At 37.7% G+C, this 17,025-nt stretch overlaps 1 protein-coding gene across 1 annotated transcript in view; it reads left to right on the top strand.

Moving 5' to 3' along the window:
• The window catches only part of RSBN1L (round spermatid basic protein 1-like), a 75,500-nt gene that overhangs the window by 13,767 nt on the left and 44,708 nt on the right, over positions 1-17,025 (top strand). Inside the window, exons 2-3 of the mRNA XM_006882680.1 lie at positions 1,306-1,330; positions 16,183-16,287. Of these exons, the coding sequence (XP_006882742.1) occupies positions 1,306-1,330; positions 16,183-16,287 (130 nt within the window). The remainder of the gene's footprint in view (positions 1-1,305; positions 1,331-16,182; positions 16,288-17,025) is intronic.

Genomic DNA, 17,025 nt, shown 5'->3' with positions numbered 1-17,025 from the left:
CTCTTTAATGGTTTGTAAAGAGAGAAACTAAATCAACAAATGTGTTTAAGAAAAGTAAAAGGATTATATTGAATATATTTCAGTAGAAAAGTAGACTGAATTAGGAGCGCTCTGGTGGCTTAGTGGCAAGAAGCTGCACTGCAGTCCCAGAGGTGTGCAGTTCAAATCCACCAGATGCTCTGCTGGAGAAAGGAGGAAGAATCTCCTCCTGTACCAGTCAGATCTGGTTTGACAGTACACACACACAAATAATAAAAAATTAAATTTTTTTTTTTAAAAAAAGGAAAGTAGACTGAATTAGGTAAATTAATATTTGGGAAAAATTGGAGAGGGAAGTGTTAAAATTATTGAGAATATTTTGTACTTGTATGTTTAAGAATGTTGTACCATTAACAGAGAATTGGAACATGAACTTTTATTTGAGAAGACTAGTAATTTTTTTATGAAATATATCTCATGAAATAAAGGAGTGGAGCTTGAGGATTCATTTTCCTAGAAGCTGTCATTAAATCCTGGGTGTGTAATTTCAGAGGAAGTATAGAGAAAGAATAGAGAAGCATGCTTTGGCAAAATCCTAACGAATGTGCAGGTTTGAATGGTGGGATAGAATTATGAGTTAATGAGAGAGTAGTCCCACAGGACTGCAGTTTATTGAAATTTATGGAGAAATTTTAAGGACAAAGTCAGTAATATTGCTGTGAGATTTAAGAAAAAGGGCTTAAAAACCACCCACCACCCTGTGAAATCTGGCAGTTTTGGGTAGCAGTGTTAGGAAGCTAAATTTCTCCTTTCTCCCTTCAGTCTTATCTTTGGACTGTATTCTTAATATTTTCTATTTATGTTCTTACCATCTCTGTAACTCTCCTTTCTGCTTTCCCACTTAAATAATTGTACCATTTTTTGAATGTTCTTCTGCTTCCTGCCTCTTCTGTGATCTATTTCCAGCTGTACTTATTCCTGGTTTGGCAGACCAGCTGATATCATGGACTGCATTTTTACACTGAATTATGACACATCCAGGACAGGCAAAAGTTGTGATAGTGTTGAAACTATTTAAGGTTTGTGCTGCAAGAATGTACTGTGGTTGAAAGTTTTGACATAAAATAACCTCCATTGCAGACTTTTATGATACTTACATTCATAAAAATAATAAAAAGTATCTTTATATGAAAATTTTGGTTCACTGACTCAAAGTATGGTGTAGACTTTTTTTAAAAAAAACTGTTCATTCTTAAATACATATAAGTATTCAAATAAATACTTCTTTTTCTACTTTACTGTTTCATTTTTTTTAATCAATTGTAGCATAACCTTGATATAGTGTATATAGGTGAGGAATAACAGCAATTGAACAATTTTAGTGACTCAATATCTTTAGAAAAATAAGATTTTTAAAAATGTGTGTGTTGTTAATATTTTCACTATTTTTATCTTGAAGTACTTTCACACTCCATCATGAAACTTTCATTCTGGATAGTCATCATGACAATACCTAATCCTAAACAGTTCTCTCTCTCATCTGTTTCAATGCAGTATACATTATGTATCCCCTCTTAGTTTCCTCCCAACTCCGATGTCAGTCCCGCTTTACAACAGTGGCACTATGCATGCAGTATTTGTCCTTTTGTGATTGAGATATTTCACTCAGTATAATGTCCTCCTGGGTCACCCATTTTGTATAATATTGCATGAGTTCCTTGTTTTTAAATGCAGCTTAGTATTCCATTGTGTGAGTATACCACAGCTTCTCTATCCATTCGTTTGTTGATGGACACTTTGGTTGTTTCCAGCTCTTTGCTCTTGCAAACAAAGCCGCAATAAACATTGGAGTGCCCATGTAGATAATTCATAAAAGAGCATTATGCTCATGGCAGACTATTTTTACTGGTAAAGATAAACTTGTTGACTTTAAGATGACTTCAGGGGATATTTTTGGTTTTGAATATGAAGATTTTAGATGAGTAGTTTTTGGGAACTTATTCACACTCTGACTTCAGAAAGTTTAAAGTCCACTATTGAGAGACCCTTAGAATCCATTTTGGAGGTGAGAAGGGAGGGGGGAGAGGGAAGTAAAAATGAATAGATAATTTGTTAGCTCTGGTGGAGCAGTCTGTAGGAAATTGCATCACTGACTTAAAGGCAGCACCTATCTCTCAGTTTGAGTCCACTGCAGCACTGAGGGAAAAACATGGACAATCTCTTCTCACTTTACAGCCTTAGAAAATCCTCTGGAGAATCAGCTCTGAGTTGGCTCCTCCTCAGCAACCATTAGTTTGATGGCAGTGAATTGTTACAGTTTTGTTTCTCCATCAGAATATGGAAATTCCCGAATACCATTAATGTCACATGCAAGCAAAATATTGCAGGACAGAGAACTGCCAGAAGTTTAAGCTCGTTTTAGAAGAGGCCATGGTACCAGCAATATCATTGCTGATGGATCCTGGCTGAAAGAAGAGAATACCAGAAGAATGTCTATTTGTGTTTTGTTGATTGTGCACAGACATTTGATTGTGTGGGTTATAACAAATTATGGTTCACATTGAGAAGAATGAGAATTCTAGAACACTTAATTGTGCTCATGCAAAACCTATACTTAGGTCATGAAACTGTTGTCCAAACAGAGCAAGGGAACACATTATGGTTTAAAATTATGAAAGGTATATACCAGGTTGATATCCTTTCTCTATACCTATTAACTCTGTATGCTGAAATAGCACTCAAGAAGCTGGACATTATGAAGAAGAATCATCAATAAACTGTGTTGTGCAGATTATACAACTTTGTTTGCTAAAAGTGAGGAGGGCTTGAAGCACATGCTGCAGAAGATCAAAGACTGCAGCCTCTAAAATATGGATAACATTTCAACATCAAGAAAACAAAAATTCATACACTGGAAGGATAGGCAATATCATCATAGATGGAACAAAGATTAAAACTGTCAGTGAATTTATCTTACTTGGTTCTACAGACAACAATACCCATGGAACCCACAGTAGAAGATGTATTGCATTATTACATTGGGGAAGTCTGCAGTCAGAGACCTCACAAATTACTGAGGAGCAGAGATGTCATTTTAAAGACTAAGATGCACCTGACTCAGGCCATTTATTTTCAGTCACTGAGTAAGAATGACTGAAGAATTGATGTCTCTGAGCTATGATGTTGGAGAACAGTGCTGAATTTCCCATAGACTGCCAAAACAGGTATGTTTTGAAGAAAGTACAACCAGAGTGTTCTTTGGAGGCGGTAAAACTTTTTCCCCTTACATAGTCTGGGTATGCTGTTCAGGGAGGGAAAGGGTTAGCTAAAAAAAGAGAAAGAACCTCAACCATCCTAACTCTTTGAGATAGGAAACTCCCATCTCTTTCCTGTGGAGCAGCTATTGGAATCAAACTGCCAACCTATTGGTTAGCAGCTCAGTTAAGGGGAAAAAAACCTGCCAAAACCCTTCTGTCCAGTGGCTCTTGGTCCATGCCCCGAGGTGAGAGTGGAAGGTCCAGGCCTCTTCTTTTGTGATTTGAGTGTGTAGAGGGCAGCAATATTTGGAGGAATACGTTTGAATAGCTTTAGGAATGCAAACAGGTGCACTTGACCTGGCAAGCCAGAGGACCCTGGCAGGATGTGCAGAGGAGCATAGCAGCTCAACCATGTGTTACTGCATTAGCAGCCAAAGTAGGTTTGGGTTCTCTGTTGGGGCCCTCAGTAAATTCATGGGCTGAGGTTAGGAGTGCAATGATCAGGGCAGTCAGTGAGTCAGTGCAGGGTTGATGTGAGGTTGATAGATGGAATGGACTGGAGGTGACTGCCATTGTTGACAGGCTGTGTCGCCCAGCCTGTGGTATAGGGGTGGGTTGGAGTCCAGGAGGCAGCACCAGGAGAAGAAGAAGACAGTCCTGCTGGGAGGAACTCAAGAGAGATGCAAAGCAAAACAACTATGAGATATCATCTCACCCCTGTAAGAATAGCAAAATTCAACAGCGCAGCAGGCAACAAATGTTGGCGAGGTTGTGGAGAAACTGGAACCCTTACTCACTGTTGGTGGGAGTGTAAAATGGTGCAGCCACTATGGAAGGCAGTATGGCATTTTCTCCGAAACTTGGAAATAGAAATATCATTTGACCCAGCAGTTAACACTGCTGGGAATATGCCCTAAAGAAACCATAACTGCCACCCAAGCAGATAACATGCACACCCACGTTTATTGCTGCTTTGTTCACAGTAGAAAAGAGTTGGAAACAACCTAAGTACCCATCAGCAAACAAATGGACAGAGAAGCTGTGGTATATTCACACAATGGAATACTATGCAGCACTGAAAAACAACTAATAAAATATACAAAATGGGTGACCATGGAAGACGTTATGCTGAGTGATATATCTCCATCACAAAAAGACAAATACTGCATAATGCCACTGTTAAAAACAGGGCTGAAATGGGGGTTGGGGAGAAACTAAGAAAAATGGGGGATAAATAATGTATACAGCATTGATACAGACGAGGGCAAGAACTATATAAAAGAAATATATGATTAGGTATTACTGTCATGACAAGAGTTCAGAGTAAGGGATGCAGAGTAACGTGGACTGAGGAGGAGGTATCTGTATAACAAAGAATTTTTTTTCCAAAGAAAAAAGCGAACTTGGGGGAAGGGGTCAAGGAGGAAAACGTGCAAAAATGAATGAATGGAAATCCAAGTTCTAGAAATTTTCATTAAAATCTCAATTAAAAAACATACATCAGGGTACAGGAAAGAGGAAAGGTAAGTGAGCTCAGGCAAGCTGCTGCAGCAGCTGGCACAGCTGCCAGAGTTCAGGGATGGCTTCTGGGAGTGTGGGGAGGATCTCACAAATGCTGGAGAACAGAGGGAGCAGTATTGGGAAAGCAGTAGGCCCTCAGCTGGAAGGCTGAGCTGGAAGCAGTCCTGACACTCTTGATTTGGGGCCTCAGAAGTGTGAGGAAGTGGACTGTCTAGGCATATGGAAAGCTATAGTTAGCTGCCTGGGTTTCAGGAGGGACAGGTGATTCAAGCCCTGTGGGACACATACCAGGAAAGGAAAGGTGCCTCCAAAAGGAAAAGGGACCCAAAGGGCACAAGACCAGAGGTATAGGTGGAGTAGAGATGATATGTCTGCAGGGAAGCTCCAGAATGCAGTAGGTAAAGAAGTTAAGTAATGCTCTTAAGATACTAATTTTCAGGGAACAACCTCGTGTTTGGAATTTAACCCTGACAGTAAATGAGGAGCGAGTGTAGTGGTTTTTTTTTTTTGTTTTTTTTTTTTTTTAAATTTAGGTTGTTTATTTTTCATTTCAATGAACATCTACAGAGATTTTGGGATTCCATTCATTCATTGTTGCACCCTTCTCCCCGCACAAACCCCCCCCCCCCCATTTGCTCCTCTCCTTGAAAGGCAAAAGAAAAACTCCCTCATTGGTACACAATCCCCCCCCGCACCTCCCCAAACCCCACCCCCTAGCCCCAAATATAATCCACTCTACAACCCTCATTGCATACTCCTACGATAAAAATAATGCCCTAAAATATAATACTTTTAGACTATTCTCTCCCCCATAGACTTCAATGCCGTAAACGTATTTCATCCAGTTGTAGAATGAGGCTGGCATTGGGGTGGGGGTAAGACTGAGAAAAACTGAGTGTAGTGTTTTATAGATTATCTCTCAGTAGGGATTTGTCTGATTTTTTTAATTTGAGGATTATCCTAGGATTATAGATTTGAGGAAGAAAACTATGCTTTTATAAATTTAAAAATAAAGTTTAATTTTTAAAAAAAATCAACTCTGAAAAATTTGTAATGAGAAATGAGCCTATCTATATACCCTTTCCCAAGTATAACTTTTGTCTTACTTGGTTTTGCTCAATATTTTGAATATATATATATGTATATATATATGTATATACATACATACTATCTCTTTTTTTTTTTTTACGGACTTGTTTTAGATTTGCAGTGAGGTCTTTTTAAGTAGATGCCTATTAGCCTAACCCTACTTTTCCTTTTAACCATTCTGTAACTTCATGCATCTTAGTTTAAGCATAAGAATTGGACCTCATTATGACTTTGTGAATACTGTTCAGTGACAATTTAGAAATTCTTCTCTGTATCGACTTAATACTTTTTGTATAGTTTAAAATGGTTTGTCTTGTTCTGTTCTATATTCTTTTTCTCACCACTGCTCAGTGTTTTGAGATAAGCGATAACCTATCCCCTTGCTTTTTGTTTGTTTGTTTCCCAGGAGACCTCATTTTTGTATCAGTCCATTCTTTCTTTTCAACCTGAAATGGTTACCTGCTATACCAGCTGCATAGTTTTATCCTGCTATTTTTTTATGTTATTTCTTATTCTAGGTCATCAATTTTCTGCCTCTTCTTTGTTTACACTTTAATTTACTTGAATATACCGTGTGTAACTTCCTAAGAAAGGATGATTATATTATTTTTTTCCCCCATAATAAAAGTTAAGTATAGTGAAGGGCTACAACTCTGACACACATCTTCCCTGGTTTTAAATCCTGCAGTATCTTCATTCTGTTCAGATGATTGATGGTGTACATATTCCACGTGTATACAATAAGTGTTCTGACATTCTCCTTCTTTCTAATGCTATCTGTAATATGTTCTGATTTGTACAGTCATTGCCTTTATGGTTCTAAACACAGGATCCATCTGCAACCAGCAGTTATAGTTCATATTATAAATATCTTCCAGTTGGTTGGCCAGGTAGTTGTCTTCTGGATTTCTTAGCATAGGTGAGTGAGCACTTCCTGTATAGCCTCTTTTCTTTGAAACATCACAGTTAGTAGTCTGTCAATTCCTGGAGCCTTGTTTTTCACCAGTGCTCAGTGTAGTTTGTAATACTACTGTCAGTATCATCCATTATTGGTCATATGCTGCATCCTGAAATGTTTCAGTATCAGCCAATTCTTTGGTACAGTGATTCTGTGTTTTCCTCTCATCTTTTGAAGCTGTCTCTACCCACGACATTTTACCACCTAGAATCCTTCACTGTCCGCACTTTAGACTTGGAATTTTTCTTCATTTCTTTCAGCTTAAAAATGCTGAGGATATTATTCTCTTTTGGTTTACAAACTCCATATCTTTACACATTTCCTTCTGATACTTGGCTTTGTCTTCTCAAACTGCTCTTTGAGATCATCTGCTCAGTTCTCATTTCATTATTTTTTTCTATTACATTACCTAGTCTGCATTCTAGAGCAAGTTTCAGTCTGTTCTGATTCCATTTTAGTCTCTCTTTTTTATGACTTTTTAATGAACTTTTGCTTTTTATCATGTATGAAGTCATCCCACAACTTGTCTGATTATTAATGGATGTTTATAACGGTTTTTTTCTCATTTTGAGTCATGCCACATCAGCAAATGAAATCCTTTCATTGGCTCATTGGCTGAAACCTTTAATTCATCCACATCATTCCAGTAGACCAGATGTATGCCTCATTTGTATTTTGACTGCCTTCCAACCTGAAAGACTCATCTTCTGGCATTATATCAGACTGTATTCTTTTACTGTTCAGGACTTTTGGACCAGCTATTTGAGATTTGATGGTCAGTCTTGCTGCTTTCTTTGTTTAGAAGCTCTACTGAAACCTGGCTATCATGGGTGATCCTCCTGGTGTTTGAAATATTGGTAACATGGCTTCTGGCATAACAGCAGTATGCAAGCGACCACAGGATGACAAGCTGTCAAAGCAATGGTAGCCGTTTATCGTAATGCACTGAGATCATGATGGTGTGCAAAGTGTGGGATGGGAATCACAGTGAATCTCATTTTTTGTGCTCATGCTTTAGTAAAATCTTACCATCTAGAGACTGATCTTTTCTGGGAAATTTAAATATGTGTTTATTTCCCTTCCCCATACAAATCTGTCTCATCCTGAAATTTTAATTAGTTTGATTGTGTGTCTATCTTCTGAATAGATCATCTATCTCACCTTCTTTTGAGCTTATCTTCAACTTTGCTTTTCTTGTTACTAGGCCTATGAGAAGAGTACTTCAACTTTATCTTCAAATTATCTTATATATGATTGAGTTAGTTTTCAGTTTTTCTGTTGTATTATAATCTTTTTTATTCTCTGGTTTAAGTTAATAGTATGATGGGTAAGTATAATCAACTTATTTTAACTCTGCTCTTTGCCTTAATCTGTGATTCCCAATCTATAGCCATAATTTGATGTGATGCACATAATCAAATGCCTTTGCATAGTGACATCAACAATGATACCCCTGAGGCCATGGCCTCTTCTAAACTCAGCCTGAACTTCTGGCAGTGCTCTGTGTACTGTTTTGGGATGATCTTAAGGAATATTTTACTTGCATGTGATACTAATGATAGTGTTTGATTATTTCCATATTCCATTGGATCACCTTTTTGGGGAACAGATGGATTGATTATGATTGATGGAGAAAAGATTGAAACTATCATCAAATTCATCTCACTTGGATCCACAGTCAACATACTTGGTACTGGCAGTATGAGATCAGAGGATGTATCTCACTGGAAAATTTCTACTGTCAGGGACCTCTCCAAATTACTGAGGAGCAATGTTGTAACTTTGAAGACTAATGTGCACCTAAGTAATGCCATGGTCTTTTCAGTCACTTGCTATGCATCTGGATATTGGACACTGAATAAGGATGACAAAAGAAGAATTGATGCCTTTGTGTACTGAATATCCCATGGACTGCCAAAAGAACATGCTTGGAAAGGTGAAGGGTCAGCAAAGGAGAGGAAGGCCCTCAACTGGATGGATTGATACAGGACTCAAGTTTGTCAGACATGATGATGATGGCACAGAATAGGACAAGATTCAGATCTGTTCATGGGATCTACATGAGTTGTATTCGAAGGCACACTACAACAACAACTACTTTTCCTTGCCAGGTGTGCCTGAGTTTTGAAGCTTACTCCGTTTGTACAAAGTTTAGAATTTTCAGCATATTTCTCATTTGCTCTCCAGTATAGCTAGCCACTCATCATTGTGTACAAATGCCTGTTTCAGTTCACTTTTACCAGTAGTGATACTTTAAAAAAATAATCAATTTGATAGATAAGTGATAGTGATTTATTTTTCATTGAATATTGATATTGCTCAAATTTATTCCATGTGTATATGACATTAACATTCTTTGAAATTGGTTTCTTTATGCCTTTGAACCTTTGTATATTGGTGTTAAGTGGTCTTTATATAAGAAAGGGTTCTCTGTAAAAAGTAAATTGTCCAGCTCTCTGATGCATAGCAAGCAATTGTGAAGACTTTGGCCTGAATCAGGTGCACCTTAGTCTCCAGACTGACATTGTTGCTCTTCAGTACTTTGGAGAGGTTCCTAACAGCTGACTTTCCCAATACAATTCGTCTTTTTATTCCTGGCTACTGGTACATTTAGAGTGGATTTTTTTTATTATAACCAAAATTTTTTTTAAAATAAAATTTTTATGTTATACTGGTTTACTTATTGTTGTTGAATGCTGTTGAGTCAAGCACAACTCATAGAGACCCTACAAACAAAAGGCCTGAAGCTTTTCTATAACTATTGTCATTTCTTGAAGTTCCTAGAGTTTCCAGAACATGTTGTTTAGGAAGTAGATGCCACTACTGTTTTACTTACAAAATACATATACATTGTTTTGCACACTGAATCTTTACCATTTCCTTTACCCACCACTCTCTCCACTTGCCAAAATGTGCAATTACCCCCTCCCCAATCCTCACCCCTTTCTGCTCCCCTTCTCCCCCCCTTGGATCCTCATTATTGTTTTACTAGTTATCTTTCTATGTGAACTCTTCAGTCCCTCCCAGGTTAGGTAGTGATTTCCAAAAGCATTGCTCCTGCTCCTGCGTGCTGCGAAGTATTCCATCGTGTTAATGTACCATAATTTCTCAGTCCATTTGATTGTGATTGGCCATTTGTGCTGTTTCCATGTTCTTGTGATAGTGAATAGTGCTCTAAAGAACATTGGTGTAAAAAAATCTCAGTTTGTGCCTCAGTTCTCATTTTCTTGGGCTATATTCCAAGCAGTAGAATCGCTGGGTCATATGGAATTTCTATGTTCAGCTTTTTGAGGAAGCGCCAAACTGCCTTCCAGAATGGTTGTACCATACATTTTATAATCCCACCAACAGTGTAAAAGGGCTCCTATCTCTCCACATCCTTTTCAACACACATTACTCGCTGTCCTGTTAAACTCTGCCACTGCTACTGGGGTGAGATAATGTCTAATTGTGGTTTTGCTTTGTATATTTTTTTAAATAAAATTTTTTATTTTTATACTCATTTACTTACAAAGATTTTATACATTGTTTTTCACACCAGATCTTTCCCATTTCCTTTACCAGTCCCTCCCTCCACCCACCAAATTGTATGTTTTGATTTGTATCTCTATTCTTGCAAGTAATTTTGAGCATTTCTTCATGTGTCTGTTGGCCATCTGAGTGTCTTCCTCTCTGAAAATTCTTTTCATGTCTTTTGCCCGTTTTGTAATTGGGTTATCAGTCTTTTTCTTGTGGAGGCCCTGTAGGACTCTGTAAACTTTTGATATAAGACCCTTGTCTGAAATGGTATTGCCAGTTGTTTTTTTCCAGTCAGTAGGTTTTCTTTTTAGTATGTTGGGAAAGGACTTTTAAAAATGCTTTTGTTATGAAAAACCGTTTTTGTCAAGTTGTGATAAAATTATTTGAATTATGTGTTTCTGAGGCCAAGCACTGTTAATCATAATTATCTTTTGAATATTAATACTCAGTAGAAGTATATTAGTTGTATGGAATTCCTATCACACTGATGCATAAATAGCAGAGGAATCCTTGGGTCATAAATATGTGTCTTATGTTTAACCTATAGCTATGCATATTTGATTAATTGATACTATATTTGAAATATGCACTGCTAGGAAAACAAATAGGTTCATCCTAGAGAGGGTGAGACCAGGCTGTTCCTTGGAGGCAAGGATTCTGAAGCCTTGTCTAACATACTTTGGACTTGTTGCAAGGAGGGCCCAGTCCTTAGAGAGGGACATTATGCTTGGGAGGGTGGAGAGACAGTGCAAGAGAGGAAGACCCTCAATGAGATGGATTGATTCAGTGGCTGGGTTAATGAGGTTATGTGTGTCAGGGACAATAAGATTGGTATGACAGGTTTTAAGACTGTTATGCATAGGGTCGTTGTGAGTCACAGGTGACTTGATGGAACGTAACAATAAACAACAACATATTTGAACCATAATAACTGCTTGGACTAGTACTGAAAAACAGAACTAGTAATCTGAGGATTGCCTATCTGCATTACTAAATCACTATATGACTATGTGTTTGAGAACATTTATATTTCATTTAAAAGTATTTTTAAGATGGCCAACAAGCACATGAAGAAATGTTCAAAATCCCTAGCTCTAAGAGAGATGCAAATCAAAACAACTATGAGATATCATCTCACCCCAGTCAGAATAGCAAAATTTAACAGAACAGCAAGCAACAAAGGCTGGTGAGGTTGTGGAGAAACTGGAACCCTTATTCACTGTTGGTGGGAATGTAAAATGGTGCAACCACTGTGGAAGGCGGTATGGTGCTTTCTCAAAAAGTTGCAAATAGAGATACCATTTGACCCAGCCATTCCATTACTGGGAATATATCCCAAAAAGACCATAACTGACATCCAGGCAAATATATGCACACCCATGTTTATCGCAACTCTGTTCACAATAGCAAGGAGTAGGAAACAACCCAGGTGCCTATCAACAAACGAATGAATAGAGAAGCTGTGGTATATTCACACAATGGAATACTATGCTGCATTGAAAAACAAGGAACTCATTCAATATTATTCAAAATGGGTGAGCCTGGAGGACATTATGCTGAGTGAAATATCTCAGTCACAAAAGGAAAAATATTGCTTGGTGCCACTGCTGTAAAATGGGACTGATAACAGCGTGGGGGTAAGAGTGAGAAAAACTGGATAAATTGTGTATACTGCACTGAAACAGCTGAGGGACGGAATAATTTAAAAGCGATGTATGATAGGGTATTATGGTTATCACAAGAGTCCACAATTAAGGTTGCATAGTGGGATGTACTTGGGGCCGGGTGCGGGGGGATTGTGTCCCAGGGAGGGAGTGTTTCTTTTACTTTTGAAAGAGGAGCAAACTGGGGGGCAGAGGGAGAGGGCTGGGCGGGTAGAGAAGCGCAGCAATGAATGAATGGAAATCCAAATTCTCTGTAAATGTTCATTAAAATTATTAAAAAAAAATTTAAAAAAGTATTTTTAATCAGATCTCCTCTATCTTAACTTTAACATATAAAAGTTATCTAATGCTTATTTTTTTATATACATAATGCATTATTTATTGTAGGTTGACATAGCTTTTTATTCTTTTTTACTTTTTCCTTCCATTCTTGCAGTTCTTTTGACTCTTTAGGTTTAAACAATGTTGTGATTTTATTTGAGTCTGCTTTTTCCATTGTTCCATGTTCCCTTGTTCATTTATTAGACATCATTTTTATTGTGATATAATAAAACATTTAGTATTTTACTGATTTTTATGTTCACAACCTTGCTTAATGAAACTGAGGAGGACCTGAAGATCTTGCTGCAGAAGGTCAAAGACTGCAGCCTTAAATATGGATTGAAGCTCAACATCAAGAAAACAAAGATTTTCATCACTGGGCCTATTGGCAGCCTATCATCATGATAGGATGGAGAAAGATTGAGATTGTTAACAACTTTAGATTACTTGGCTCCACAGTCAACACTCTTGGTACCAGTAGTCAGGAAATCAAAAGACAAATTGCATTGGGAAAGTCTGCTGTCAGTGACATTTTCACAGTACTGAAGAGCAATTACATCAGTCTGGAGACTAAGGTACACCTGATCCAGGCCATACTCTTCACAGTTACTTGCTATGCATCAGAGAGCTGGACTAGGGATGATAGAAAGAGAATTGATGCTTTTGAACTGTGGTGCTGGAGAAGAGTATTAAATATACTATGGACTGCCAGGAGAACAAGCTTGTTGGTCCTGGAAAGGGTGAAACCAGGCTCATCCTTGGAGGCAAGGATTCTGAGGCTTCATCCTACATACTTTGGGCGTGTTACAAGGTAGGTCCAGTCCTTGAAGAGAGACATTATGCTTGGAAGGGTGGAGGGACAGCACAATGACTGGGGTAATGAGGTTAGTTATGTCAGAGACAATAAGATTAGCACAGAATAGATTCATAGGGTCACTGTGCCTCACAAATGACGGCACATAACAACAATTCATTGTCATGAGTTACATTCGCTTTGTTGTGTTACTAGTCACCACTCTCCATTTGTTAAATTTTTTAATGAGTCTTAACAGAAGCTTGACATTACTTAAGCAATATTTTCTCCAGTCTCTCTTTTCTAATCAGCAGTGAATGAGGATTCCAGTTTTTTCGCATCCTTGCCAACACTTGTTTTTTCATTGTTTTGATGATGTCCATCCTGATGAGGATGAAGTAGTATCTCCATCTGTTAGGGCTAACATTTTATCACTGAAAAACAGCCATGAGCCTGAGACCAGAAGAACTAGATGTTTCCAATTACTACTTCTGACTGCTTTAAAAGGGATCACAGTACAAGATCCTGACCCGAGTGAGTGAAAACGCTTAGTCACCCTTTGAACCTGGAACAAAACTCACCCTGGCTTATCCTGAAGACAAGTATTAGTTCTAGAAGTCTCAACCACATAATAAATGTGTGATATTTGCCCAAGGACAATGCTCAGGCTGGCAGAAGGGATTAAGATGTGAGGATTACAAGACTCCCTGGGAGAAGTGTGTCGTTACACTGCATGTTTTGTAATTACTGTCATAAAACAAAATGTGTATGAATGATAAAAAACCATTTAACTGTGTAAATGCTTACTCAAATTCCAATAAAAACTAAGAATGTGTCACATAGTGGATGAAGAGGTTTTGTTATTTTTAAAGATAAGTTATAAGCTTTTGTATATTCTTATTAAGCATTACATTATAAAAATTACCACTATAATTATATTTTGAGAATTATAATTAGTCTAGACCTGTGCTGTCTGCTGAACATTTTTCCAGAAACAACTGGAACAATACATCATCAGAGAACTGCCAGATGTTCAGTCTGGGTTTACAAGAAGCTGTGGCACTAGGGTCTTTATAGTCAATATTAGATGGATCTTGGCTGAAAGCAGAGAGCACCAGAGGAATGTCTGTCTGTATTTCATTGACTGTGCAAAGGCATTTGACTGTGCAGATCACAAGTAGTTAACCTTGAGAAGAATGGGGAATCCCAGAACATTTAACTAGGTTCATGCAAAACCTGTACTTGGACCAGGAAGCAGCAGTTAGAACAAAGCAGGGAAACACTGCATCATTCAGGATCAAGAAAGGTATGTGTCAGGGATGCATCTTATCTCTATACTTTCATAATCTATATGTGGAACAGACCATTCAGGAGTCTGGATTTTATGAGGATGAATGTGGCATCAGGATTGGAGGAAGACTCATCAACAACCTGCATTATGCAGGTGACACAACCTTGCTTAATGAAATTGAAGAGGACATGAGGCATTTGTTGTAGAAGGTCAAGGACTAATCTTCAATCTGGGTTGAAGCTCAATATGAAAACAAAGGTTCTCACTACTGGGCTAATTAGCTTCATCATGGACAGAGGGGAGATTGAGATTGTTGGTAACTTCAGTTTGCTTAGTTCCACAACCAACACACCTGGCACCAGCAGTCAGGAAATAAAAAATTGAATTCCACTAGGAAAACCTGCCATCAGTGACATCTCTTAGCGTACTGAAGAGCAATGATGTCAGTTGGAGACTAAGGTGCCCCTGATCCAGGCCATAGTCTTCACAGTTACTTGCTGTGCATCTGGAAACTGGACAGTAACTAAGGATGACAGAAGAAGGATTGATGCCTTTGAGTTGTGGTGCTGGAGAAGAGTGTTGAACATACCATGGACTACCTGGAGAACAAACAGGTCTGTCCAAGAAATGATGAAACCAGGATGTTCCCTGGAGGCAAGGATTTTAAGGCTCCATCTCTCTTTGGGCATATGGCCACGAGGGACTTGACCTTGGAGAGGGACAGCATAGGATAGGAAAACCCAGAATGAGATGGATTGACTTAGTGACTAGAGAAATGGCATTAGATCTATTGGAGATGATGAGATTGGCTCAGGAGGGGGCAGGTTTCAGAGCTCATGTGCGTATATGGTCGCTATGAGTTGCAGGTGACTTGATGGCACATAACAGTATAACAACAGCAGCAACATAAATTGTCTTGAAGCTATTAGTATCTTTGCATTTCATTTTTCTTAATCTGTATAGTAATCTGATTTTTAGATGATTCTATCTAAAATTAAGGTGGTATTTATAGCAAGGAAATGGGAATTTTAAGAGATAGGGCTGTGTACACATATATAATCTTATTATGTAACTCAGTATTTTACAGTTTCTTTATCATTTTGTCATATCTTTGCTAAAAGTCATAAGCTTTTTTACAGTTAAGTATGAAATTCCTCCTTCCTAGCCTACAACTTCCCTTTCTAGATACATAGGAACTTGATTTAAAAAGGAAGAATTAATAAAGAAATAAAATTATTTTATGAGTTCAAGCTTTTAATTTCTCCAGTGTTGTAAATCAGACAAATGCAACTTCAAACTTCAGGTTTTTTCTATGGTAGCTTACTATATTGCTTAAAGTGAGCCCATTATGTAAGTTAATAGAAAGTAAGTGAAGAATAATCAGTAGAATGGAATCTAAAAACTAAATTTTGATAAGTTATGATATGTGTATTACATGTTTTTAAAATACACTGTTGTCAGGGTGATTCTGACTTTTGGTGACCCACCATTGGATTTCCAAAGATGGAAGTCCTAGTGGGAACAGGTTGTTTCTTCTTTGTCCTGAGGAGGCAGGTGGGTTGTACATGCACTGCTTCCTTGTGATTATCAGACCAGCATGTAAACCACTGTGCTGCTAGAGCTCCGTACAGTCCATATTCGATATAGGAAAGAAAATACAGAATTATTAATTCCTTTGAAAGAATAATATTCCGCCTTTTTGGGGTATATTTTTATTTTAGAAATTGGACCATAGTTCTTGGAGAAAAGTAAGAATAGTTTTAAATCATATACTTCCCTCCCCCCCCCAGATAAAATCAAAGAACGAGACAAAGAAAAAGAGAGAGAAAAAAAGAAGCATAAAGTAATGAATGAGATCAAGAAAGAGAATGGAGAAGTAAAGGTTTTACTGAAAAGTAAGTATCTATCCATTAATATTACTTGTAATATTTGTTCAATTACGTATAAACTAAATGATTGAAGTATGAAGTGCTGAGATTTTACTGAGAGTAGACATTAATGTATTGTAACAATTGTGAGGATGGCACAGGACAGAGCCATGTTTAGTTGTGGTGTGGATTTATTATTTTTTTTTAATACATAATGTTGGTATGAATGGAAACTGACTTGACTGCACCCAGTGACAATAAGAAACATTAACTGTCAGGAAATGAAAAAAAATTGTAGTAATAGGAAGTTCTAATCTGTATGGTAACATCTCTTTGGTATATTTTTTCTCATAAGCGATTCAAAGTAAAGCTTTAAAAAAACACCCTTAGTATCAAATTTATTCCAGCTATTAATGACTTTATGGGACATAGTAAAATGATATCCAGTGTTGTAAATCTTTACAGAAGCAAACTGCTACATTTTTCTCCTGCAGAGTGCCTCGTGGACTTTTAGGTTAGCAGTCAAGAACTTAATTACTATACTATCAGGGCTCCTTAAAAGTAATTGTTAGCTTCAGGCAGCTCTGGTGGCCTGGTGGCAAGAAGGTGCGCTGCAGTCCGAAGGCGCAAGGTTTGCATCCACCAGATTGTCCACTGGAGAAGGAGGGGCAATCTTCACCTAAGCCAGCCATATCTAACTCAACAGTATATACAGTAAGGGGAAAAAAAGAATTGTTAGCTTCATTAAATTATTATATTTCTTTT

The sequence above is a fragment of the Elephantulus edwardii genome, unplaced genomic scaffold, assembly GCF_000299155.1.
Source record: "Elephantulus edwardii isolate Elephantulus edwardi_28Jun2011 unplaced genomic scaffold, EleEdw1.0 scaffold00022, whole genome shotgun sequence".
NCBI lineage: Eukaryota > Metazoa > Chordata > Mammalia > Macroscelidea > Macroscelididae > Elephantulus > Elephantulus edwardii.
Note: the sequence above shows the minus strand (reverse complement) of the source record. Positions and strands in the feature narration are given on the sequence as shown.